General features: G+C 41.8%; 1 protein-coding gene across 7 annotated transcripts in view; it reads left to right on the top strand.

Moving 5' to 3' along the window:
* PTPRC (protein tyrosine phosphatase receptor type C) overlaps positions 1-27995 on the top strand; it is a 153314-nt gene that overhangs the window by 101996 nt on the left and 23323 nt on the right. For 6 of the 7 annotated variants that reach the window (XM_042229306.1, XM_042229308.1, XM_042229309.1 and 3 more), the window contains 16 exons: positions 2578-2687; positions 3250-3340; positions 3433-3509; positions 5253-5289; positions 5386-5483; positions 6299-6424; positions 9537-9694; positions 10232-10367; positions 12276-12425; positions 15781-15871; positions 17101-17240; positions 18913-19047; positions 21487-21609; positions 21833-22011; positions 23560-23695; positions 26077-27194. In XM_042229306.1, coding sequence (XP_042085240.1) covers positions 2578-2687; positions 3250-3340; positions 3433-3509; positions 5253-5289; positions 5386-5483; positions 6299-6424; positions 9537-9694; positions 10232-10367; positions 12276-12425; positions 15781-15871; positions 17101-17240; positions 18913-19047; positions 21487-21609; positions 21833-22011; positions 23560-23695; positions 26077-26352 — 2063 coding nt within the window. In that variant the 3' untranslated portion in view covers positions 26353-27194. Of the gene's footprint in view, positions 1-2577; positions 2688-3249; positions 3341-3432; positions 3510-5252; positions 5290-5385; positions 5484-6298; positions 6425-9536; positions 9695-10231; positions 10368-12275; positions 12426-15780; positions 15872-17100; positions 17241-18912; positions 19048-21486; positions 21610-21832; positions 22012-23559; positions 23696-26076; positions 27195-27995 lie in introns of those variants that run through there. The other variant, XM_060396233.1, reaches the window with a different exon arrangement.

Raw genomic sequence — 27995 nt, forward strand, 5'->3', positions numbered from 1 at the left:
AGCAAGAGAGTTCCAGAAAAACATCTATTTATTGACTATGCCAAAGCCTTTGACTATGTGGATCACAATAAACTGTGGAAAATTCTGCAAGAGATGGGAATACGAGACCACCTAACCTGCCTCTTGAGAAATCTGTATGCAGGTCAGGAAGCAACAGTTAGGACTGGACATGGAACAACAGACTGGTTCCAAATAGGAAAAGGAGTACGTCAAGGCTGTATATTGTCTCCCTGCTTATTCAACTTCTATGCAGAGTACATCATGAGAAACACTGGACTGGAAGAAACACAAGCTGGAATCAAGATTGCTGGGAGAAATATCAATAACCTCAGATATGCAGATGACACCACCCTTATGGCAGAAAGTGAAGAGGAGCTAAAAAGCCTCTTGATGAAAGTGAAAGAGGAGAGGGAAAAAGTTGGCTTAAAGCTCAACATTCAGAAAACGAAGATCATGGCATCTGGTCCCATCACTTCATGGAAAATAGATGGGGAAACAGTGGAAACAGTGTCAGACTTTATTTTTTTGGGCTCCAAAATCACTGCAGATGGTGACTGCAGCCATGAAATTAAAAGACGCTTCCTCCTTGGAAGAAAAGTTATAACCAACCTAGATAGCATATTCAAAAGCAGAGACATTACTTTGCCGACTAAGGTCCGTCTAGTCAAGGCTATGGTTTTTCCTGTGGTCATGTATGGATGTGAGAGTTGGACTGTGAAGAAAGCTGAGCACCGAAGAATTGATGCTTTTGAACTGTGGTGTTGGAGAAGACTCTTGAGGGTCCCTTGGACTGCAAGGAGATCCAACCAGTCCATTCTGAAGGAGATCAACCCTGGGATTTCTTTGGAAGGAATGATGCTAAAGCTGAAACTCCAGTGCTTTGGCCACCTCATGCGAAGAGTTGACTCATTGGAAAAGACTCTGATGCTGGGAGGGATTAGGGGCAGAAAGAGAAGGGGACGACCGAGGATGGGATGGCTGGATGGCATCACGAACTCGATGGACATGAGTCTGAGTGAACTCCGGGAGATGGTGATGAACAGGGAGGCCTGGCGTGCTGCAATTCACGGGGTGGCAAAGCATCAGACACGACTGAGCGACTGAACTAAACTGAAGTGACAGAGATTATTACATTAAGATGAGTCCCGGATATCAGGTTAGTCATCAAATTCTATTTATATGTTTACAATATTTCACAATACGTTAAAATAGATAAAATTTAAAAATACGATATGGGTAACTATAGTTCAGTTCAGTTCAGTTCAGTCTCTCAGTTGTGTCCAGCTCTTTGCAACCCCATGAATTGCAGCACGCCAGGCTTCCCTGTCCATCACCAACTCCCAGAGTTCACTCAGATTCACGCCCATCGAGTCCGTGATGCCATGCAGCCATCTCATCCTCAGTCATCCCCTTCTCCTCCTGCCCGCAATCCCTCCCAGCATCAGAGTCTTTTCCAATGAGTCAACTCTTCGCATGAGGTGGCCAAAGTACTGGAGTTTTAGCTTTAGCATCCTTCCTTCCAAAGAACATCCAGGACTAACCTCCTTTAGAATGGACTGGTTAGATCTCCTTGCAGTCCAAGGGACTGTCAAGAGTCTTCTCCAACATCACAGTTCAAAAGCATCAGTTCTTCGGTACTCAGCCTTCTTCACAGTCCAGCTCTCACATCCATACATGACCACAGGAAATGCATGTAATGCAACAGAGAAACGTAGCCCGAGATCTGCTTATCATGGTGATACTTGACCTGAAGTCTGTTAGTGCAGATAGACAGTGAGGAGGGACATTCTCTGCATTGGGAACAGTGTGAATGGAGGCATGGGGAGAACCTCTGTGATGTACTTGGTGAACATTCATGCCTAAGATATAGAACAAGAGTATAGGAAACTGTGGTTGAGAGGAGTCATGTGAAGTCATAAAAAGTGCTCATATGTCACATTAAACATCGAAACAGTAACCCGTAGCCTGCGGAGCACAAACAGTAGTGTGAGCTTTTTTGTCAGCAAGCGGAGTTGCACGCTCATATTTGTGGATCAGAAGATGAATTTGTAGAGTTTTAAAAGTCAGTCAGGGTGGGCACAGACTGGAGGCAGGGAGAGGGGTCATCATTGGATGAGGAGGGGTCCCGAGCATGACCATGGGCAGAAGGGGAGGCACACGGTGACCTGTTGGATGTAAGCACAGAGGGAGAAATCGCGGGTCACTTGGAAGTTTGCTTGTTAGCTGGCTTTGGGAATGGTGGTCCCATTTGCTGAGATCTGAGATGCTAGAATGAAGGGGAGATGACTTTGAATATCTTGAGTTTGGGGTCCTTCTGGAATAATTGGGTGGAAGACCTGAGAGTCAGTGGGAAAGATTAATTAATACAAAGAAGACCAGAAGAATATTAGAGCCCTAAATTTAGATGTCAGAGGTTTACAGGTGAATCTCTATATGTGAGTGAGGTGTTCCAGGTGGACTGCGTGTGAGAAGGGAAAAACACTCAGGACTCACCCCAAGATTTGCTTCTAATGAAATGTGTATGAACGTGGGAAAGAGAGATGTGATACTAGCCATGAACCTTTAATGTGTTTAAAGATGATGAGAAGCAGCTGATGCACGTGGAGCCCATCCATGCAGATGTTTTGCTGGAGACTTACAAGCGGAAGATGGCTGACGAGGCAAGGCTCTTCCTGGCTGAATTTCAGGTGGGTCCTCCTCTTGCCATAGGACGAGAAAGTTCACTCTGTCACCAACATGATCCGTCTTAAATGTGTTGTGTAGCTGTTGGCCTTGATAGTTTATCCCACATAATAGTGCAGCGGAGTCACAGTAGCTGTTATTACCAGGTATTTGCAGACCAGCAGAGAGATTCATAGTCATAAAACTAGTCAACATCTCAAGATAATGCTGCTTCAGTGAATGAGTACTAGTTACAAAGTCACGTCCAGAAACACATTGGGCTGATGTGTCCTTGTGCTCTAGATAATTATCCAAGTGTGTTTTTCAACGAATTTGAAAGTGGCAGAGCAATTACTGCTAAATTTGCTCTCATGGGATTTATTCTCCAAGTAGTCCATCATTCATTTTCTTAAAGAGGGCTTTTTGCATAATTCCTAATAACGTTCATTTCAATTACCATATGCAGCTTGTTCAACGGGGTAAAGGAAGTACGCACCAGGATGGCTCACTTGTTCAGAACCATAAGTGGTGAGGGGAAGTGGTTTTTCTACAAGCTGCCCTGACCCAAAGGATCTTTGTGTCTTTCAGAGCATTCCACGGGTATTCAGCAAGTTTTCCATCAAGGATGCTCGAAAATCCTTTAACCAGAACAAAAATCGCTATGTTGATATCCTTCCCTGTAAGTTGTTCATTGAGAATTGGATTCCCATGCATTTAGGCTACTTGATTATCCATTATTTCACTTATTTAATATTTCTTTTCATTGAGCAGATGACTACAACCGTGTTGAACTCTCTGACATAAACGGAGATGCAGGATCAAACTATATAAATGCCAGCTACATTGATGTGAGTAAAAAGTGCATCACGGCCAGGTTTTACAGCTTCACCATTCTGCCACTGACCATTCTCATTTTTCTTGTGTCTATACATTCTATTCAGCTCCAACTTTGTCATGGCAAATTTTAATGGTTTTGAAGAGTTTATTGCACTATAGTTGATTAACAATGCTGTGTTAGTTTCAGGGGTAAAGTGAGTCAGTCACACATATACATATGTCCACTCATGGCAAGTTTTTAGAAATATTATTTGAAATCATTTGAAGGAAGCCCATCCCTGTCACTGGTATAAACAACAACATCACTAATATTTGCAAGGACAATTATTAATTATTTACTATCACAATTATTTATTATTTACTATCATTTATTATAGGACTTTTGTCTCCCAACAAAATGATAAGAATTAAAATGCTCTGGTGCCTGTCGTGTGTTGTACATTACGCAGATTATCTGTGTGTGTGTTTCTCATAAGAGCCCTGCCTTTGCACCTCACCGTAGAGGTGAAGATTGGAAGGCACTGGTTGATTTGTTACTTTGCCCTTGTTCAGTTAGTAAATGTCTGAGGATATTGTACATGGTTAATTTATCCAAAATATTTTAAAATTGTAATTTATTATACCATTGCTAATGAAGTAATGCATCGCACAAAATTAAAAAAAAATAAGCAGTATGAAAATACAGAAAAACTATTACAGAATGTATAGCGTGGCCTTATTGGTTATCTATTTTATATAGAGTAATGTATATATGTTCATACTAAACTTCAGTTTTTATCATAGATTATTCTTGAATCTGACTGCGGCAGAGGAGACCTGGGTTCTATCCCTGGTTGGGAAGATCCTCTGGAGAAGGGAATGGCAGCCCACTCCAGTATTCTTGCCTGGAGAATCCCATGGACCGAGGAGCCTGGCGGGCTACAGCCTATGGGGTCGCAAGAGTGGGACATGACTTAGGGACTAAACCACCACATCCTGTTTCCTCTTTATCCACTGAGAGTTTTCTTTATACATAAACCAGAAAAGAGCAATATTTGTTACCTCTACTTAATGCAAAAATGTTACCATGATATTCATGCTGTTCTGTATGATGTTTAATTTACCTAAAATATATATTGCAGATACATAAAATGTCACTCTGTGAAAGCAGAGATTGGCAGGCTTACTCTGTAAGGGGCCAGATAGCAGCTTTGGGGGTTTTACAGGATACACCACCTCTATCACAGCTACTCAACTCTGAAGCCCATGGCTACACTTCTATAGATAATACACAATGTGGCTAATACTAGGCCATCAGTGGTATATCCCGGCACTAGATAAAAGATAGACGTTTGAGGTTAATCTCAGGATGAGTTATTGAAAGAAATTGAGTAAAAATCCCCAAAGTTACTCTATGGCTGGTAAGGAGGATTTAAAACTTGACAGGATATAAAATGTAGGAATGCCTGATTACTCATAAATTGCTGCACCATCCCAGATGGAGCTAAAACCTATGTACTTTTCAGCTTTGTTTAGGGTATATCACAAAGACACATGAAGTTATGGATATTGTTTGTAAATGTTAATATGTTTGGCACAGTTAAAGGACTGATCATGAGTTAATAAACTCCTCCTTATAATTTGAAACTGCTCAGGAAAATACACATCCAAGAAATGACTGATTTGAAGCAACTTCCTTACTTCACACTTTTGCATGTAAATGAATAATTGAATGTTCAGTAAATGATATTTCTTTTTTTGTCTGTCTTGAACAGGGTTTCAAAGAACCCAGGAAATACATTGCAGCGCAAGGTAATTTCTCTGGTAGTCTGCTACTCTTTTTGAAACATTGCTTGTTAGCCCTTTAAGAAGGGTGTTTCTCACTGGTTTTCCTTTGTGCACCCCCAGGCCCCAGGGATGAGACTGTTGATGATTTCTGGAGGATGATCTGGGAGCAGAAGGCCACGGTCATTGTCATGGTCACAAAATGTGAAGAAGGCAACAAGGTAGGAACCCAGAAGGTTCTCAGGGTGAGGGTCTAGGACTCACAGCGTGGAGGCTGGATGTTAGGAAAAGAGAGGGCTGCACTTCAAAAAGTCACATCTGTGTGTGCTTGGTGACAAAACAGACAGTTCTCTCTTTGAACATCGGATTTAAATTTTCATCCCTATAGAAGGATAAAACATGTACGTATATAAATATACGTCCCTGGAGAAGGAAATGGCAACCCACTCCAGTATTCTTGCCTGGAAAATTCCATGGACAGAGGAGCCTGGCAGGTTGCAGCCCATGGGGTTACAAAAGTCGGGCATGTCTTCACAACTGAGCGTACAAGTCTCCGTATATAAGGATAAAATGTAAATGTTTCTGCTTAATTGCTGGACTCCTATGGGGTTCCTATTTTGTTACAGTCTTATTTTAAGTTCAGTACACTTCTGTGAGCTGGCTTCACAAGTTCTTGTGACTACTTGAAACACACTGACCTTCGCACTGACCTTAGGCAGATAGATGGTAATTTATGTAACGTGACTTTAGGAAGCCTGAAAACCTCTGCATGCCCCAGCCTGAAATTGACCACATGCAACCACATAATTTCTTGCTCACCACCAAGCACGTCCCCATTTAATATGCAGCTAAGCCTGCGAAGATCATCTGCTGGGTAGAATGAAGGAACACTTTTCAAGCATCCCCGTGAAATGGAATAGAAACATGTTTTGAGATCTTCAAAGAACACATTTCTTGTTTTGTTTTACAAAGAGTGTTTAATGAACAAATTCATTTAAAAGAAAAACTTAAATGCTTAATGGTTTTTTAAACATAGAACAAGTGTGCAGAGTACTGGCCGTCAATGGACGAGGGCAGCCGAGTTTATGGAGATGTGATTGTGGAGGTCAATGAGCACAAAAGATGCCCAGATTACATCATTCAGAAGCTGACTGTTGGAAACGTGAGTTTGGTTTTGATAGAATTTTAATTTTCAAACTGTTAGTCTAAAATGTGACTATGGAATAGTCAATGCGAGACATTGAAATATACCTGGACATTTTATCTTTAATGAACTACATGGGGGAAGAGTTGGTTAAAACAATAAGCCACCAAGATCAAGTAGGTCACAGATGATATTTGTCTGCATCGCACTCAGGTATTTATAATGTTGTCACCCTTGAAGTAGAAAGAGCTCATTAATTGTGTTAAATGAATGACCGAATTATTGAATGAGTGATAAAAATGGTCCTTAGTCTCAGTAGGTTTATTACCATTATGGAAAGAATATACAATGGCCTAGAGACTACTCTAAGAAGTCTAAAGTTCTAACTCTGTAGGAGAAATAAAATGTTTAGGTCAGAAAAAAAAATTGTCAGTGTGGCCTGTTAAAATGGTGGTCTTCCCATATATTATTGTATGATTCTGCTCATATGGAAAGTCTAGAATAGTCACACTTACAGAGACAAAAGGTTGGTTAGTGATTGTTTGGTACTGAGGTGGGTGAGGCAAGAATAGAGCTGACTGCTAATCTGTACGGGGTTTTTTGGAGAGTCATGAAAATACCCTATAATTAGTGGTAATGCCTTCACAACTCTGTGAATGTAATAAAAACTTTACTCTTTAAAGGAATGTGAAAATATCTTAATAAAGGTATTTAAAAGGGAGGTCCTTATACTGAGATTCGATCCCTGGGTTGAGAAGATTCCCTGGAGAAGGGAATGGCAACCCACTCCAGTATTCTTGCCTGGAGAATCCCATGGACCGAGGAGCCTGGCAGGCTGACCATGGGGTCACACAGAGTCAGACACGCCTGAGCGACTAACACACACATACACACATAGATCAGTTTGATAGTTTCTTTCAATTCCACTTATTGGAAGTTTTCTCAGTAATCTAAATTGTATTTCCATATGATCCAGATACATTTTGTACAGGGGGAAAAAAATACCAGTTGCCTATTTCTCCTATGGCCTTCTAAAATCTTACGGCATCACTAATAACTGGTAAAGTAGCACTCAAAATTCTCCAAGCCAGGCTTCAGCAATATGTGAACCGTGAACTTCCAGATGTTCAGGCTGGTTTTAGGAAAAGCAGACGAATCAGAGATCGAATTGCCAGCATCTGCTGGATCATGGAAAAAGCAAGAGAGTTCCAGAAAAACATCTATTTCTGCTTTATTGACTATGCCAAAGCCTTTGACTGTGTGGATCACAATAAACTGTGGAAAATACTTCAAGAGATGGGAATACCAGACCACCTGACCTGCCTCCCAAGAAACCTGTATGCAGGTCAGGAAGCAAGAGTTAAAACTGGACATGGAACAACAGACTGGTTCCAAATAGGAAAAGGAGTACGTCAAGGCTGTATATTGTCACCCTGCTTATTTAACTTCTATGCAGAGTACATCATGAGAAATGCTGGGCTGGAAGAAGCACAAGCTGGAATCAAGATTGCTGGGAGAAATATCAATAACCTCAGATATGCAGATGACACCACCCTTATGGCAGAAAGTGAAGAGGAGCTAAAAGCCTCTTGATGAAAGTGAAGGAGGAGAGTGAAAAAGTTGGCTTAAAGCTCAACATTCAGAAAACGAAGATCATGGCATCTGGTCCCATCACTTCATGGGAAATAGATGGGGAAACAGTGGAAACAGTGGCAGACTTTATTTTTGGGGGCTCCAAAATCACTGCAGATGGTGACTGCAGCCATGAAATTAAAAGACTCTTACTCCTTGGAAGGAAAGTTATGACCAACCTAGATAGTATATTGAAAAGCAGAGATATTACTTTGCCAACAAAGGTCCATCTAGTCAAGGCTATGGTTTTCCAGTGGTCATGTATGGATGTGAGAGTTGGACTGTGAAGGCAGCTGAGCACTGAAGAATTGATGCTTCTGAACTGTGGTGTTGGAGAAGACTCTTGAGAGTCCCTTGGACTGCAAGGAGATCCAACCAGTCCATTCTAAAGGAGATCAGTCCTGGGTGTTCATTGGAAGGACTGATGCTAAAGCTGAAACTCCAGTACTTTGGCCACCTCATCCGAAGAGTTGGCTCATTGGAAAAGACCCTGATGCTGGGAGGGATTGGGGGCAGGAGGAGAAGGGGATGACCGAGGATGAGATGGCTGGATGGCATCACGGACTCGATGGACATGAGTCTGAGTGAACTCTGGGAGTTGGTGATGGACAGGGAGGCCTGGCATGCTGTGATTCATGGGGTCGCAGAGATTCGGACATGACTGAGCGACTGAACTGAACTGAACTGAACTGAACAACTAACAACTCCGACCTTGGAGGGCTGTGAAGCCAGTGGTTCATAGCTGAATATATGATGCACTGGAGCCAGGAAGGACCAGTCATAGGTCAGGGTGATGTGTAGAGGCCGATGCCAATCTGGTTACCTTGATTAGTCTGATGTTACTCTTCTTCATTAGCTCCGTTACTTCTGATCTGAAAATGATGACCAACCAAGTTGGTAGTTCCTCTTCATACTTGGTTAGAGATTATGAATTATGCATCTTCTAGTGCTTGCCTTGAAATTGGGGTGAACATGAGCTGTAATCTGGAGCTGACTTTCCCCAGTTCTCTCTCTACTGTCTGAACTGACATTTCTAATGAGAAATACAGCATTAGTCAAATAATTAATCAGACTTTCTTCCTATGATGATAGTCCAGTTTGTCTGCCTACCCAAGAAGAAGTATTCCAAACCATGTGAGAGGAGCTTTTACTTTATTTCTTTTCAATCCCATCCACCAGCCCCCGATTTTATGTGTGTGTTCTTGTGTTTTTACTTGGTTTGTTTTTGGCTTGGCAGCGTGAAAGCTCCTAGCAGTTTCAGCTGCACTTGTCATACAATACTTACCTTCCTGGTAAGTAATTGTTTACCTGTTAGTGCCTGCCATCCCTGCATGATGTCTCAATTCCTAGTTATTCATTGGAGAGGAAAATGCAGTCATGAATGAAAAAACAAAAGCTTGCATGAGAAGTGTTTTGTACTGGCCCTCCCTTCCACCTACTTACTTTCCATGGTTTAAAACATATATGTCATCTAAAAGAAGTATTATCTCCTGACTAGAGAAAAGAAAAGGCAAACGGAAGAGCCGTGACTCACATTCAGTTCACCAGTTGGCCGGACCACGGGGTCCCTGAAGACCCTCACCTGCTCCTCAAGCTGCGCAGGAGGGTGAACGCTTTCAGCAACTTCTTCAGCGGCCCCATCGTGGTGCACTGCAGGTATGTGGATACGGCCCCCGAGAGCAGCAGGGCTGTTCACACCTGTGCCCATGGGGCTGTTGGGCGCGGTCTCCCCTTTGGCAACTGTTGCTTCCAGAGAGTCTATGAGAAGAAAGTTAGTGTTCCCCCTGCTTAATCCTTCTGGGCTTTTATTTTATTATATTTTTTAATTTATTTATTGTTTTATTGAAGGATAATTGCTTTACAGAATTTTGCTGTTTTCTGTCAAACCTCAACACGAATACCATATTCTAACACATATATATGGAATCTGGAAAAATGGTACTGACGGATTTATTTACAGGGCAACAGTGGAGAAACAGAGAGAATAGATTTATGGACGTGGGGAGGGGGAGGAGAGGGTGAGATGTAAGGAAAGAGGAACGTGGAAACTTACATTACCATATGCAAAATAGACAGGCAAGGGGAGTTTGCTGTCTAACAGGGGCTCTGGATCAGCCTAGCAGGTGGGCAGGGAGGCTGGAGGCGCCCCTGGGCCTCTCTGCTCATTGCCCTGCTGCTCCTTTGTTTGGCCAGCGCTGGCGTTGGGCGCACGGGCACCTACATCGGCATCGACGCCATGCTGGAAGGCCTGGAGGCGGAGAACAAGGTGGACGTCTACGGCTACGTCGTCAAGCTCCGGCGCCAGAGGTGCCTGATGGTGCAGGTGGAGGTATGTTCCAGGCACCGTCCTCACTTTCAGCTTCCGGCTTAAACCTTTTTTCGTGGTGGGAGTAGTAACCTTAAAGGAAATCCAAGTTGTTCTCAATCTCAAACAGCTTCTTTCTGTTTCCTGAAAACTCAAGCACCGATCACAGAAGCATTTTGCATTGGTGGCTGAGAGCACTTGTGGAATAAGGATGACTATAAAGTATATGTTAAAAAATAATGAAATACCATTTACACATCCTAGGCTGGGAAACAATTAAAAATGCCAAAACCCAATTTGTCAGCATTTCATAAAATTAAAACTAGGAAGACCTAATGGTACAGTACAGTGGTTAAGAGTCTGGTTTTTGGAACTAGATTTAGAAGTTTAAAATAGTGATAGTTATTCTTAATACCATGCACTCTTCAACCAGTTTTTAAAGTTCTTGTGCTTCAGTGAAGTCATCCAAATGGAGATAATAAGAGTATTTACCTTACAGAGTTAAGACACAAAAGGCCATCCAAGTAAAGCGCTTACACAAATCCCTCGAACATACATGTAGTCAGTAATTGTAATCGATGAATATTATTATTGAAAATGTCTGCACTCGACCCAGAAATTCCATATGTTGTATGTGCCCAAGAGAAGCATTTCCAAACCTGCACGGCTGGACACACATTCAAGAATGTTCACTGAATTCAGCATTGCTAGGATAACAACGAACGGACAACTTTAAATGCATAGCAGTATGGGAATAGGCCAGTAGAATGTGGGAGGTGGGCTCTGTACACCGTGTTCCGCTGCAGTTGGCAGGGTTAATTGGCCTGTAGCTCTCAGTGTGGGCAGGCCCTCAGATGAGAGCAGGGAGCAAATACAGCCCCCAGATGAAACATATACAGTACAATGTATGCAACTGTTAAGAAAGGACACAGAAATATGGTATTTATAAATACATACATGTTATTGTAGGAGTCTTAAAATGGATCGTCCACTAGAAAAAAAGGGACTATTTCCTTTGGAAAAATAACATAGAATGGAAGGAAACAGTCAAACTAGAGGTGGCGTTAAAGAATCTTGAACTTTATCAGAAATATGTCATTTGTTTAAAAACAGTAAATTCAAATATGATAAAAGTTTAAGGATAGTTAAATCTGGGTTTGGTATTTTATGCTTTCTCGTATATGTGTTAATTGCTCAGTTGTGTCCAACTCTTTGTTACCCCATGGACTGTAGCCGGTCAGGCTCTGCTCTCCATGGGAATCTCTGGGCAAGAATACTGGAGTGGGTTGCCATTCCTTTCTCCAGGGGATCTTCCTAACTCAGTGATTGAACCTGGGTCTCCTGCATTGCAGGCAGATTCTTTACCATCTAAGCCACCAGGGAAGCCCCACGAACACTGGAGTGGGTAGCCATTCCCTTCTCCACAAGATCTACCCAACCTAGGGATTGAACCTGGGTCTCCCACAAATCAGGCAGATTTTTTCGTATAATCTCTATTTTTAAAAATGCTAGAAAACTTTAAAAAAATGTGTTCCTTGGAACATCAAATTTTTTCCCCTCTCAGATACAGTGTGGAACTTTACAGTTTTATATATTAGTAATTTAACTTACTAACTCAACACTAGTCCCAGGAGGAAGTAACAGATAGTGTTTTTTAACTGTTAGGAGTAAAATAGAAGTTATAAGATGCCTAATCTATTTGTGAAGCTATTTTTTTTTTTCCTGGCAAAATAATCCAAGATGGAATTTACTCATTTCCTGGAGATCTGTGAGTGCCAACTTCCAGATTATTTAAATGTGGCAGATACCAGTGTTCCCTTCCAACTATTGTCTCCCGATGAACCAAATGTGTGTGTGGGGGTGTACTTTATTTAAATGTGATTCATAGGACTGTAAATGATAAATTAACTCTGTCCTTCCTTGAAATGACAGGCACAGTACGTCTTGATTCACCAGGCCTTGGTGGAGTACAATCAGTTTGGGGAGACGGAAGTGAGCCTGTCTGAGTTACACCCATACCTGTCTAATATGAAGAAAAGAGACCCGCCTAGTGAGCCTTCCCCGCTGGAGGCTGAGTTCCAGGTAACAGCAGCCACTGGAACCTCTGTCTGTTTCCCAGGCTGTCCTGTGCACGTGGCCTGGCTCTTGTATTTGGGCTTTGCCATAAAATAGCTCACCGATGAGGGAACTAAGACACAGAGAGTTTAAGAGAAATGCCTGAGAGCACAACACTGTTATGTAGGAAACTTGTTTAAATCTAAAAATCGGAATCTGTGGCCAACATGTTAACCATTCCTCGTTAACCTGGTATAAAATAAAGTGTCAAGATAATAGCATATAGCCACAGAATTGGCCCGCCAAAGGCAGCGTAGCATCTCACCTTCAGCAGCTGCATCTGGTTTTCGTTTGTAAAGGAAATAATTACAGGAGTTTATGACGACTGGGGAACAGGAACTGGCTGGAGCTGGTAGACAGAAACTAAAGGATAAATACGTGTGTCCTAACCTATTTATTAGGCAACTACTCTGAAAACCAACCTAGGATGTGGCTCGCTGTGGTTTCAGAGAGTCGGTGTAGCTGTCTCCAGGTTGTCCAGCCGCCACAGAAGTTTTGTTACTTCTCTTTTCACTTGTAATTTTCAGTTTATCGAATCTTTGTGTGAGCTACCAAACTGGTGAATTCAGAGGTTGTCACAACAAGACCAGGAACGTGCTTTTAATCAGATACAGAGTCATTTAGTGTTTTGGATCAGAATGGGACTGGGGTAGGACTTGAGATAGTCACCAAGTAACATGATCCAACCTGAAGACTGTACTATGATGGAAAAACCAGCAGACTACCAGCTGGGTCTTCAGTAAGGGGTGTTTTCTCATTCTTGCTCTTTCCACTGCATTTAATTCACTAACTCTGCTGTCCTCCATATACACAGACACTGTTTGAAATACTTATACATTTAATCTAAAAATTCATATGTAAAGTCACTAAAAGAAAGAGTAGATTCTTTGAGCAAATATGATTGAGCCTGTGCTTCTAAGCACAAGAGTCAAAGGGATCTGTATGTGGAAGTGGCTAGTGAGTGTGATCCGCACAGGCAGTAACCACAGCTCTGATAGAAACAGTGAAATTGTTCCAGCTTAGCAGAAAGGGAGACAGAAAATGAGAGTGGAGATGGAGGTTGGCTGGTGGGTTAGTGATGGGACATTGAGGCAGTTCCTGTCTAACTGCCTCATCTTTCTTAAGAGCATATGAAGTAAGATCATTGGTTGAGAGTTTGGGGGTGGGGCAGAAGTGAGTCACAAAGAAGAGTTCATGCTCAAGAAAGAGAGAATGATTTAAAATAGTTCTATCAAAGAAGGAAAGCAGTCTCCCAGGTGAAGGGGGTAGGGTGGCCAGAAATTACTGTTGGATCTTTTGAAATTTATGGTCATGAATTTTCCAAGAGAGTCAGCCAGTTGGTTTTTTGTTTGTTTCCTGCAGTAACATTGAGGTTAGAGGCTGTGTGCAGTTGAGTTAGCCACATCTAGCATATTTTAAAGTGGCCAATTGAAAGTTGGGACGTGAAGGAGCTGAGGGTGCTTGCAAGTGAATAATTTAGGGTGGTCAATAAAGAGCATATGAGCCGCAGAAAGACATGTGGTACAATGAGAAAGTCATAAAAGCAATATGCTGAAGGTTTTGATAGGATTGCAGATTACTGAATTGGAGGTGCTAGAATAAATGGCTGGGAACAATGGAGGCAATTTTCCATAGCAGATATGGTGGAAATCATAGCGTTTAAAGTGATGTAATTTTTGGAATGAAACTTGTCTGCAAAAGTGGAGTGGAGACTGTGGGTGGCTGAAGATTGGAGGAAAATTACAGGAGGTGAAGACATGAGTGTGGTTTGGAACAAAGTGCTGTATTGACTTTGAAAGAAGACACCATAGTTTTTCTAAATGTGTTCATAATATATATACACGCAGACATGTATGTGCATACACCTATCTGTATTGTTGGTGGTGGTCAGTCTCTCAGTCACGTCCAGCTCTTTGTACCTCCATGGACTGTAGCACACCAGGCTTCTCTGACCTTTACCACCTCTCAGAGCTTGCCCAAACTCATGTCCATTGAGTCGATGACGCCATCCAACCATCTCATCCTCTGTCGTCCCCTTCCCCTCCTGCCTTCAATCTTTCCCAGCATGAGCATCTTTTCCACTGAGTGTGTAAACTGAGTGTGTATATCTGTGTGTATAATGGTACTCATCTCCTGCCCTCAGTCTTTCCCATCATCAGGGTCTTTCCCACTGAGTGTGTAAAACTCTAAAACTGAGTGTGTGTAACTGTGTGTATAATGGTACTCAGCTGTACATGTTGAGCTCCCTCAGTTTAGGCTATTTATCCACTTGAAAGCTATTTGTTTAAGTTATTTATTAGGAAGAAAAGGCTGCAGGCAGGGAGATCTTCCGGTAGAAACTGACCTTTGCACAGATATCTAAAGGGCAAGTAGGAGTTAGCAGAGTGACAGAAAGGGACATGGGTAGTCCAGACAGAAAGGGTCATGGGTAGTCCAGGCAGAAAACACGCCTGTGAGTCTCCCGAGAATTCAAAGACAGCTTGGCCCCATCTGAAGGTGGAGGAGTTGGTTTGGCTGCAGTGCCGAGGGCCCTGCAGGAGGTGAGGCTGCAGAGACGGTCGGGGCCACCTCCTGAGAGGCTTCCTGAGCTGTGCAGATAGATGTTGGGTCCTTCCTGACAAGGACGGGAAGCTGCCAGAAACCTGAGAGGAACGTGCCCTGTTGTGTTCTAGAAGGATTAGAGCAAGTGAGATTGAAGGTAAAGAGGCCGGCAAAGAGACTGTTGATGTTTTCAAGTGATAAATGAAAGCGATTGTCCTAAGCAGGAGGAGAGAAACGCAGAAGGATTTGAGAGCTTCACCCGGAGATATGACAGCTTTTGTCAACTGATTAGCTACCAGGAGGGAGAGGGGAAGAGTCTGGAGGGCTTAAAGAAATGAAGTGTTGATTATGCAAAGCATGAGCCGAGTCATCTGTGCACGCTTTATCCTGGAGGAGATTTGACTTTGGGTCATTTAAAATAATTTAACATTGTTTTTGCCATATGGAGAATGGCCAATATCTGTACAGTGCTTTTAACTTATAAAAGATCAAACCATACTTTTTTACTATCTAGCACCTCTTCACTGGGAAACATATTCTGTTATATAATTGTATATGTTCAAATTCACCATGTCAAAGTACTTAAGACCTGAATAGCTAAAAAAAAAAAAAAAAAAAAAAGATCAGGGATAAACTTAACAATTGGGACCTTAGGGAATGTACGCAGATTTCACAAAACTTAATGAAATTCTTTTCTTTAGGGAATGTCTTATGCTGCAGTAATAAACTAAACCAGTCATTACATTTTAAAAGGTGTTTCCTTTCTATTTCTTTCTTTCAGAGACTTCCTTCTTATAGGGGCTGGAGGACACAGCATATTGGGAACCAAGAAGAAAATAAGAGTAAAAACAGGAATTCTAATGTCATTCCATGTATGCAGTTTATTTTTATCTTTTGTATCATAGTGAAGTTCTTTGAATTTGTTTAATGTGAAACATACACACAAACCTTTGGGAAGCAACTTTTCAACATTTGCTTGACAGCAGAGAATAGTTATAGGTTATTTAAATTTCAGTTGTAGCAAATACAGTGAACCCCAGACATTCACAATGGACTTTGGAAGACAGACGGTATTGACTGTTTTCTTTTTATCAATTAGTTCAGAAATGAGTTTTAAGAAAGACGTAACCTTTTAAGCCGGGGAAAGGCCAAGTTTTCTTTACAGGTTTTCTCTCATCTTTAGTTTATTGCAGTTATTTACTCCAGGGTAATTGCCAAGTAGAAAATTACATCCTTTTGTTCCCTTTATGTTTTCTATTTATCCCATCCTTACCTCAGGGTGGTTAAAAGTAGGCAGGAAATATGCTATGAACTCTTGATCATCACGTTTAACAGAACAAAACATGCATCTTTTGCTATTTGAGTATACTGAGAGGACCGTGCCTGTACAGCTATAATTTCATTCAGTTGCTAAATAAATATTCATACACTAAAACTAACGTGGAGAAAATATAACCCAAGATAGACAACCTTGTAAATTGGATCAATGCAGGGTTGACCTAGTTAATTTCTGAAATGGACCTTATGAATACAGTTTAAAATATGGAATTGATGGTGATACAACTAATCAGATCCTTTGATCGGGTTATTCTAAATTTAAGAAATTGAGTAACAGCGAGAAATTACGGACTAAATACTTTCCTCAATGAAATAATTATTTATTTGAGATACTCATTTAATTAAGATTGTTAATTGACTGTTAATAAGATATAATTGAAAAACTAGGTTTTACCTAAGGTATGTATTTTATTAACGTACAGATGTATTTTTAAAACTTTCATCCATCAGATTTATGCTATTTCATGGAAAACTAAAGTATATGTATTAAATATTGAATAATCATACGAAACGTTACGACATAGAGTTACGTCCTGTGTTTTTTTCCTGGGACTTTCTTGGGATCGATCGCCTTTCAATTAGAGTTAAAAAAAATAATTTGTTAATCAATGAGAATGGAGCAGGATCTCGTTCCATATAGATCGATAAGTATACATAATGCTGTCTGTCACTTCTAAATGACTTTCTAGTTTCCACGTGACAGTCAAGCAGAGATTTATTTGTTTTTTAAATCGAATTTAAATTTCATGTTTACTTTGCACAGATGACTTTAACAGAGTGGCGCTGAAGCATGAGCTGGAGACGAGCAAGGAGAGTGAGCAAGACTCCGACGAGTCCTCCGATGACGAAAACGACAGCGACCTGGAGGAGATAAACAGATACATCAATGCCTCCTTCATCATGGTACGTCCTCACATTCCCAAACCCGAGGTCCACCTCTAAAGAGATGCGTATGTTCTTTCCGCCATGCACTAAGTGATTTTATAAAAGAAGGATGCTGCTAAGTCACTTCAGTCGTGTCTGATTCTGTGCGACCCCAGAGACGGCAGCCCACCAGGTCCCCCATCCCTGGGATTCTCCAGCCAAGAAGACTAGAGTGGGTTGCCATTTCCTTCTCCAGTGCATGAAAGTGAAAAGTGAAAGTGAAGTCGCTCAGTCGCTCTTAGCGACCCCATGGACTGCAGCCTCCCAGGCTCCTCCGTCCATGGGATTTGCCAAGCAAGAGTCCTGGAGTGGGATGCCATTGCCTTCTCTTTAGCTTGACCATATCTATGTACTCATTGATGTGAAAGTTTCCATTTTTAGTACTATATCTTAACTTATTGCAATACTTAGACATTAAAACCTAATGAGTTGATACAAAACAATACTGTTAGTTACAATTTATGGCAAATATGACTATAATGTAATTTGAAAAATAATAAAATTCAGCAGAAACAAATATTTGAAAATGTTTATGTATACTCAGATCCCCATATTGCAAGCAGATCCAAGGTTGCTTGTATGTATAGTTAAACGTTTTCATTCAGATTTTCTGAATATTTAAGTGAATCTGTGTCACATACGGTTTTTTTAGTATACTGAGAATTCAAGAAGGGACTTAGGTAATTCAGTACATACTTTTTGCATATTCACTAAGCTGAGTTTATTTCTTTTCCCAATTTTCTTAAAATACATATTCATAGAATAGTAGTTATAAGATAGCAGAAGAATGCTGTCTGAGCTAAGTTGCTCAGTCGTGTCTGTCTCTTTGCAACCCCATGGACTGTAGCCCACCAGGTTCCTCTGTCCATGGGAATTCCCCAGGCAAGAACACTGGAGTGGGTTGCCATGCCCTCCTCCAGGGGATCTTCCCTCACCCAGGGATTGTACCTAGGTTTCCTATGTTGTAGGTTAATTCTGAGCTACCAAGAAGCCCAAGAATCCTGAAGTGGGTAACCTGTCCCTTCTCCAGGGGATCTTCCCAGCCCAGGAATCGAATTGGAGTCTCCTGCACTGCAGGCCGGCAGATTCTTTACCAGCTGAGCTACCAGGGGTCCCTAGAAGAAGAATATATAAACATAAATTAGAGGCATGATGAAGACAATTCTGAAATGCTTATGCTTTTTTTTTAATCATCACATTAAGTTTTTTAAAGGAAAAGATGGTATTTTTGGAGGGGAAAAATTTGTTAGTTTTCTAAAATAATATCTTCTAAACTTGATTTTACATTTGTAGCCAAGTATTATCATTAACTATTATCTTTTATAGAGACATTGCGTTCTTTTTGGACCTAAGAATCTGTTTGTCACTGTTTTAAAAAACTGAAGTGTAGTTGCTGTACAATATTGTGTTAATTTCTGCTGTACTGCAAAGTGATTCAATCATATATACATACATGTACATACACACGCTCTCGTTACGGTGCTCTTTTCTGTTATGGCTCATCACAGGATGGGACCTAAGAGTCTTAATACTTTTATGTAATAGCACTGACATCGAATTAAGTGACTCTCTTTCCACATGGTTGTCTTAAGAATCCAGTATTCTCTCCCCAGCAGCACTAACCGGGTCTCAACTTTTTCTTTGTTGAAAGAGTTACTGGAAACCTGAAGTGATGATTGCGGCTCAGGGACCGCTGAAAGAGACCGTTGGTGACTTCTGGCAGATGGTCTTCCAAAGGAAAGTCAAGGTGATCGTCATGCTGACGGAACTGAAGAGTGGAGACCAGGTTTGTGCATTTGAGAATCTCTTCTTTCGGGTCTTTCTGTCATAAAATCTGATCCTTCTTTCCTGGATCACTTACTGGATGGATCTCTGTATCCCAGTCCCGTGGATCCCCCTGTCACACGGTTCCATTTGCTCCTTCTCCCCATTTCCCATCCGAGCGCTGGCCTCTGGAGTTTTCACCTGGGTTCTGACCGTGCCTCCTGTTTGCCTCCCCTGGCCCCCGCCAGCTCTGCCCACTGTTCACAGATCGATTGTCTAATAACGCACAGCAACCCTGAGCCTCCCTCTGCTAAATGCAGCAGACCGCGTGAGCAGGGGGCTGCTGAGAACCTACTGTATAGCACAGGGGAAAAAAAAGAAGGTGCGACTTGTTTGTAGGACATGCACTGAGTGAAACTTAAAAATGCATTCCAGTATGCGGTGAGAGTGTCCGACTCTCTGCAACCCCATGGACGCTGGCCCGAAGTCTCCTGTCCATGGATTTCCCAGGCAGGACTACTGCAGTGGGTGGCCACTCCCTTCTCCAGGGGATCTTCCCAACCCAGGGATCAAACCCAGGTCTCCTGCACTGCAGGCAGATTCTTTACTGTCTGAGTCACCAGGGGAGGATGCAATAGGAACAGACACAGCTTGATGCCGCTTGGACGAGGCACCTCGAATAGTCACATTCATAGAGTCAGAAAGCTATTGGTAGGCGCCAGGGGCTGGGGTGCGTGCAGGAGGTGGAGAGAAGATGGAGACTTAGTGTCCAATGGGGACAGAGTTTCAGTTTAGAAAAGTGAAAAGTTGGGGAGATGGATGATGGTGAGAGCTTCCCAACAAGTTGAACTGTGCAGTTAGATATGGTTAGGATACTATGTTTTATATTATGTGACTTTTACCACACACACACACAACAGCCACATCTTTATTCTTTTTTTTTTTTGCAGGATAGAAACCCACCTCTTTGATCTGACATTTAAGACCATCAGTAATCAGGCCCAATGTATCTTGCCATATCCTCACACTTTTATGTTTTCCACACTTTCCGCCCTGGACAAGTAGAGTTACTGACGGAATCTTAACACAGCATCTGTGCTCTCCTCAGTGAGCTTTAATTTTCTGACATCCCATGCATCTAGATGTACCCTCTTTTTCCATTTTGATCCTCTTCTTCTAGAAAGACAAAACTCCTGAAAACCATATCTAAATCCCGTCTTCTTTATATCCATGTAAGAGTTACTGTCACAAGATTCTATGGTTGGAGGTGAACCTCAGACCTAATTTGATCTTCTGCCTAATGCCTGTTACATATATTTGAGCCTTTTCTTAATATCACAAGTTATCAAGATTTTCCTGGCAGTACATCTTAGTTTTTACCACCTAACACTTTATCTGACATATGTTAAAGCTTATGTAATGAATGTTCTCACCAGTATGCAGTTACACTGTATGTGTTCTTTTTTTCTCTCTGCTTTCCTTTCTCCCCTACCTGCGTGCATAGAAAATAGTTTTTTTTTCTTTATGTTTTTCTGTTTTTCATTTTCCATTTGTTTCTTTTCAAACAACTTTAACTGGAGGAGAATTGCTTTACAATGTTGCCTTCGTTTCCGCTCTGCGGCGTGAATCAGCTGTGAGGATACATATATCCTCTTCTTGAGCCTCCATGCCCACCCGCTGTCCACCCTGTCCGTCATCACAGAGCACCCAGCTGGGCTCTTTATGTTATACAGCAGCTCCCCACTAGCTATTTTATGTTTTTCTTTTCTTTTTTTTTTTTTTTAAGGGATGGGATTCTAGTAATCTTTTCCTTCATGTAAATTGGGAAAGGCAGGGAATGGAACAGGACTGCAGACAGGAATGCCTGTCGTGGTCAGCAACTGTGGGTCTGTAGTTAGCGGAAATCATTTGAGGAAGGAGCAAGTACTTCTGTGATCCAGTGTTTGTCAATCTGACCCTTTCCTCAGATAGTCAGCTGACACAGACAAGATAGAGACGAAGCTTCTAAAGGTGCAGTCTCTTTCCCGCCAGACCCCTGGAGGGACAAGGAGACCTAAGTTCTTGGAGGGGTCATGACAACATCAGCCCAGTCCATCCTTTTTGAAAAGGTGGTGGTGAGGCATGGAAAGGTGGGAAAAGCAAAGCTGAGATCTAGCCTGGGGTGGCAGAGCCATGCCCATGGTGTGCTGGGCACCTTGGCTCTCCCTGGGGTCCTTGCACAAGGTAACACCATGTATCTGTTGGATGGATGTCCAGAATACTTCCAATAGGTTTTAGATTTTTATGAAGAGGACTCAGTTTGACAGCACAGTTAGTCATTTCACATTTAACAGAGCAGAGTGAAGAAGAGCGCGAAAGAGGACAGAGGCAAAGCCGAGATGAGCGCAGTGGCTCTGAGCGCGTTGACAAGCGAACAGAGCGCTTGGGCAGCTGATGCTGAACCACGTTCTCTCTCATCTAGGAAGCCTGTGCTCAGTACTGGGAGGAGGGAAAGCAAACCTACGGAGATGTGGAAGTCCACATGAAGGACACCAACAAATCTTCAGCGTATACCGTCCGTGCATTTGAACTGAGACATTCCAAGGTACACACTCAATTTCAGGAGTATGTGTCTTTGGTATAATTGATCTGGTCGAAAAATTAAGATGCGTTGCTCTGTGAGAGCAAAGCAACTCTCTATATAATGCTTTCAGGATAAACTTTTTTTAATGATTTAAATGAAAGTAACTGGGAGGGAAAAGTAACAATCAACTTATCGAATGGGCGGAGTTTCTCCCTTGAATTCATGTTCCTTCCCCTGGTTTTAGAGAAAAGATCCGCGAATGGTGTACCAGTACCAATTTAATAACTGGAATGGGGAAGAGCTGCCTGCAGAACCCAAAGAATTGGTCTTGATGATCCAGAATCTCAAACAAAAACTTCCCAAGAAGAATTCTCCCGAAGGGAATAAATATCACAGGAATGTGCCTCTTCTCATCCACTGCAGGTTGGTGGGGGTTTCACGGGATATGTTCTAAAACCCACCGTCCTGCTTGACCTCTTGGCTCACACCTCTTGTTAAAGGCGATTTCTCCTAATAGTTAAAAATGCATGACTGCAGTGGAACACGTCTCTCCCACGTGTTCCAGCAGCGCAACTATTGTGGAAATGCAGTAGAAATAACTATATTTTAGTGCGGGAATATTAGGTTATGAGTCCCTTAGTATCAGGGGTATTTAATCCCTGACTCAGTGCTAATGCTGAACCCAGAATGTCACCTGTCCTGAATGAAAGAGTGAATGGAAGCATGCGTGGACAGATGGATGGACAGATGTTACATCTTATTTCTACCTTCACAAGTGCGTTGAGCCACTCTGCTAGTTGTCAGTGGAATCCAGAAGACTGAATGTTTTGCCTCCAATAGACATATCTTATTTATTAGCTGAAATCTCATACTTAGCAGCTTTGATTTGAAACCCATTACTTGACTCCCTAAATAGAGCCCCAAAGGCAAAGATTTTAATAAAATACATAATAATACTTGATTTTATTGAATTTATGTTATGCAGACCCTTACGTTTCATCTGTGATAGGTGTCCACCTTAAATAAGAGGTTTGAAAGAAGGATGCAAGCTGTAAACTATTTACATAAAATGTTGCACTAAATTAGAAATTAAAATAGTAAAGTAAGATCAGAAACGTAAATCTAGCGAAGTGCTTAAAAGAAATGAGGCTTTTTGAGAAAACCTCATTATTCTTATTAGAATTGCATATACTACAACCAAGCCCTTAAACAAGTACTACTTTGGGGCATTTATTTGAGTTTTCAAAGGTAAAATTTACATGGAAAGAAAACTAAAGAAAGAAAGTTTAGTATTTAAAACTGTACGTGTTTCTTAGGGGACAGATGAGTACCTACTGTACATTCCTTGGTTATTTACATCAAAAATCTTCCAATCATATTCTTTAAATTGAATTTTTATTATAATGTAACATGCCTCTCACAGTTTAATAAGTGATTTGACTGCCCTCTCCTTAATGAGTAATTTCACTAGGTATCCTTTTCCTGCTGGTGCAGAATTGTTAACGTTTGTGAGAAAAAAAAAAAGCACTAGAGAGGCAGCAGAGAGGAGAGAAGGTACGTGGTTTAGTAATTTACCGTACATCAGGTCCAGTTTTTTGGATTCATCACTTTCTAGCCATGCCTTTATCTTCCCTAAATTCCAGTATTTTCATCTATCAAACTGGCTTTATGATATGTGTCTTAACAACTTCATATATAAATTAAAGTGCATGGTGATTAGTAAAGTACTAAACAGGACAAAGTATATTTTTAAAGTGTAGGTTTTTAAACTAAAGGACTATTGTATTCCCAGGTTGAGAAAGTTTGCATAAACCACGAATTTAGCAGGAACGTTCTACTCTTAAGAGACGGGAATAAAATAATCACAGTAAACCTGAAGCAAAGAGTGTATTCTTATCTCTGATTTTTAATCCCAATATCACTTTCTTCATAAACTGTAGCATTTAAAAAAATCTTTTCTTTCTTTTATAGAGATGGATCTCAGCAAACAGGAGTATTTTGCGCGTTGTTCAACCTCTTGGAAAGCGCTGACACAGAAGAGGTGATAGACGTGTTTCAAGCTGTGAAGTCGCTCCGCAGAGCTCGGCCAGGAATGGTCCCCACCTTCGTAAGTGTGCCGCACGCTTTTAGCGTGTTTTCCCTGTTTGCTTCCTCTCTCTCCTCTCACACCGCCCCCCCCGCCCCGCATCCTCTCCTTTCTGTTCCTTCTCTTCTATTTACTTTTCTAGTCTTCTCTTTTAAAATTGCATTTTACATGATGGTTCATTGGATTTACATTGGATTGTTATCAGTATAAATAAGAGACCTAACGGGAGTTTGCCAGCAATGCGTGGTGGTGGTTCATGAAGAACACTTTATTTAAAAGCTCATGAATCCCCCCCACCCCTCCATTGCCAATCTTGAATCAGTTTGTGTTGCTGTACCTCAAACCGCCCCGGCGTTTAGGGACTGAAGAAAGGTGACATTTATTATAGTTCAATCATCTGTTTGGTCAGTTGAATAGTCCTGCTGCTCACACCAGGCTCAGCCAGCCTGGACCAGGCTCCCTCATGTGTCTGCTGTCGCTGGTGTGTCCACTGAGAGTTGGCTTGTCCAGAGGGACCTTGAGTGCCCCTGGGCTGGCAGTTGGCTGGCATTTAGCTGTGGCAACAGGGGTGTGTGAATTGCATGTCTGTTCTGGTCCAGACGTGTTCCCATAAAGGCAGCAGAATTCCTGCAGAGTGAGACCCCTGAGGGCCCATGCTTGGGACTGGCATGTGTGTTCCTCTGCATTTTATTACCTGAACAGGTCACAAGGCCAGCTCAGGTGTAGGGGTGGGATAGACTCGCCTTTTGCCCAAAGGGCCTGCGAAGTCAGGTTCCTAAGAGGTGTGGATGCCACCGAAAGTGGGGTCTGACTGCTCGCCACTCAGATGCAGTAAAGAGGCTGGGCTGGCAGGAAGGAAAGTGTGCTTTATCTTGGAGGCTGGCACCTGGAGCAGCGGGGAGGTGGACGCCTGTCCAAAGCCAGCTCCCCCCCTCCACTGACAATCAGCGGGCAGCAGCTCTCATAGACTAAGGGTGGGGACTACATGCAAACACAGCGCAGTCAGCTCTCACAGTCATCTTCAGACTGGTCATCGGTGGTCTGACCAGCATCGTCTTGATTGTTTTAAGTGCCGGTAGTCTTCAGTTCCATGGCAGGTTTCTTCCCGTTTCTCTGAGGCCAATTCTCAGAATTGTGGCAGCTTTTGTTATGGCTACAGTCCGGTTACCCTGTAGTTAACTTCTCCACCTGGCGGGGGTTTCACTGTCTGTAAGACAGCTCACAGGACATGGCTCGGAATACCATCTGCAGCCCGTGAAGAGGAACTGAAGGGCCTTGACTGTGCTTAATGACGGAACCATTGTCATTTAGTCTCCTTTGCCTGTTCTCCTTTGTTTCTCGCTTCTCTGATTAAACTTCTCCTTTGCCTAAGGTTTTCCCACCGACCAAGGGCAAGCAGAGGACTGGGGTCCGGGGGATGAGGACCACAGGCTCCTGCTCTGTTTCACGGGTACAGAGAGGCTGTTGAATGAGCATTGTGCTTATCAACCCGAGTTGTGTCCTAAGTGTAGTGACCACAGGTGATGGTCTGGGAGCCAGGCACTCGTCACAATGCAGACTTAACCACTCACCCAAGCACGGGCGGCCCTTACTTGTGCATGACCTTGACCTTGCATGCATTGATGTTAAAAGTATACCGAGTGCCTGCTATGTGCTTTTGCCATTAAGAGACTCACTGTTTAGTGTGAGGAAAAGGCAGACCTATACTAAGCAATGCCATACATGAAATGACAGAGAAATTATTAGGTGGTGCGGTGGTAGAGTCCGCCTGCCAGTGCAGGAGTTGCAAGAGACCTGGGTTTGATCCCTGGGTCAGGAAGATCCCCTGGAGAAGGACATGGCTACCCATTTCTTCTCCATTCCTGCTTATAAAATTCTGCAGACCGATGAGCTTGGCAGGCTACTGTCTGTGGGGTCGCAAAGAGTTGGACACGATTGAGTGACTGAACACATGAGTGAAATGATGGAGAGATCACTAGAACGTGAATGAGGGCACTGAATTTAAGCCGAGGGGCTCAGACTGGCTTTCTGCAGACTCTGGATTGGATGCCAAGTGATATGTAGGCATGAATCAAGAGAATGGGCATCCAAGATGGGGTCCTTTGCAAAAGCTTAGGAACGAGATGCCCCCTTATGGCCTGAGAGGGGACCAATCACCGATTTGGTGTGGCTACAAGGTCAGTCCTGAAGACTGCCTTGCAGTCAGTCCTTCAGAACCCTAAGGAGAGTGAGTCATTTAAAACAATCTTTTTTATGAAAACAGACAGGAATAGTTTTCTGTTACCCAGAGTTTTCCACACGTAAATGATTAAGTCTTGTTCATTTTCATCTGATGTTAACAGAAAAAAAGAAAAAAGGACATAACCTCTTTTGCGTAATCCCTGGCTTCTTCCCTTTGCTAGGAGCAATACCAATTCCTGTATGACGTCATTGCTAGCACCTATCCCGCCCAGAATGGACAAGTAAAGAACAGCAAGCATCCAGAAGATAAGGTTGAAATTGATAACGAGGTGGACAAAGCTAAGTCGGATGCTAACTGCACAAGCCCCCCGGAGGCCCTGGAGAAGACTCCCGAAGGAGACAAAGAGGCTGGAGGCACCAAACCTACGGAGGGTGCTGAGGAGCCGGAGCATGCCGCCAACGGCCCAGCAAGTCCCGTTTTAACTCAGAGTGTGTAGGAAAGAAGACGCGGGGCAGCTCCCATCCCCGGATTCAAGGTTGTTTCTATTTTTCTAGAACCAGAGAGGCAAAATAGATACACAGTGGATTCATGAAGGGCATGGACTGGGGTTTGTGGGAGGCTTTTGTTTTACAACTGTAGAAAAATATTTAAGACAGTTTTGCTGAAGCATTTTTGTACAGTCTTGTGCTTATTTTAAGTTTTATCCATCTCTATCATCCAGCAAGAAGCAGCTTGTTTGTAGTCTTTGTGTGTGTGTGTGTGTGTGTGTGTGTGTATGTGAAAGAGAAAGAGGCAGAAACAGACAGACATGGGTTGAATTGGAGGATGCTTTTGAGTAAATCTAAGTGCTCTGAAAATCTTTGCCATTTTGGTTTTGAAGAAAAATGACGGTATTTTATACTAGAAATATTAACTTCTCTCAAAGGTTCTATTTTTTTTAAATCATAAATTGTGTGTGTGCTGCCAGTAAGTAGGACATGTACATTTCTAGAACGACCTCAAGATGGCCTCCTTGTCCTGCTGAAATACATCTTATGATTTCCTATTTTACTTCCAGAATAGACATAAAAATAGAATGTGTGTACTACAGGAAAGTTAAGTAAATTAACATTTGGAAATCTTATATTCCATATGTTAGCATTTAGTCCAATATTTCAGGCTTATTTAATCTAATTTAAAATTTCAAGAAAGCCTATCCTGTTATCTTCATATGCTGTTTATAATTTTGAAGCACGGATTATTCTCACATGTATAATACGTGAAATTCATTGCTTGATACTTTTGACCCAAAACTATGTGTTTGCTACAATTGAGCTTCAATAAACACCTTTAAATAAATGTAATGTGTATTCAATCCTTAGGACAAAAGTAGAGTCATTAGAATCGATTTGTGCTAAGTATTTACATAGGAAGCCTAACATACCTATTTTTATGGAATAAGACATTGCTAGGAAGTATATAATATTGCGCAGGCATATTTTTCATCGTTAAGTTTGTTCTTGTCTTTCACTGAAATGAATTTACTTTGAATTTCTCAAATATTTAGACTACTTTTTTTACCATGAGTTGGTAACAGCAACCACAATAAAATCCAACTAGTATCTTTTCTTGGATATAATGTATTGTATCACATGTTCATATATGAACTATGTAAGCACGTATTAAAATACAGCCTTTTTGCAGTTAACATTTGTGTAACAACTTTATAGGTCTCATTTTATAAAAGATCTATAGTCTAATAATTGTTTGGGATCTGAAAAAATTCAAGAAAAGGTAACAAACAAAACCCTTTTTATTGAATTCCACATCAGTTTATTATATTAGTCACAAACTTCCTCTGAGTTGGCGTGGTTTTATACATCTTCACTCTCTTGACTAAGTTCAAGTGTCTCAACCATGCATATTCAATTGTTTTCCATTCAGCTCACATTTGTCTTACGTTCAGACTTCTATTTCTTTTATTACTGTACACACAAAATTAGCAATAAATATTTACCTTATTTTATAGTACTGTGCCATTAACTTATGAGAAGTGAATTTTAGAATGAAGCCAGTTTCTAATTTACATTGTTTAGTTACTAATGAAACAAGAGGTTTTAGGAGTCAGCAGCTATGAGCTCCAGAAAGAAAGAAAACTGG

This window comes from Ovis aries, chromosome 12, assembly GCF_016772045.2.
Source record: "Ovis aries strain OAR_USU_Benz2616 breed Rambouillet chromosome 12, ARS-UI_Ramb_v3.0, whole genome shotgun sequence".
Taxonomy (NCBI): Eukaryota; Metazoa; Chordata; class Mammalia; order Artiodactyla; family Bovidae; genus Ovis; species Ovis aries.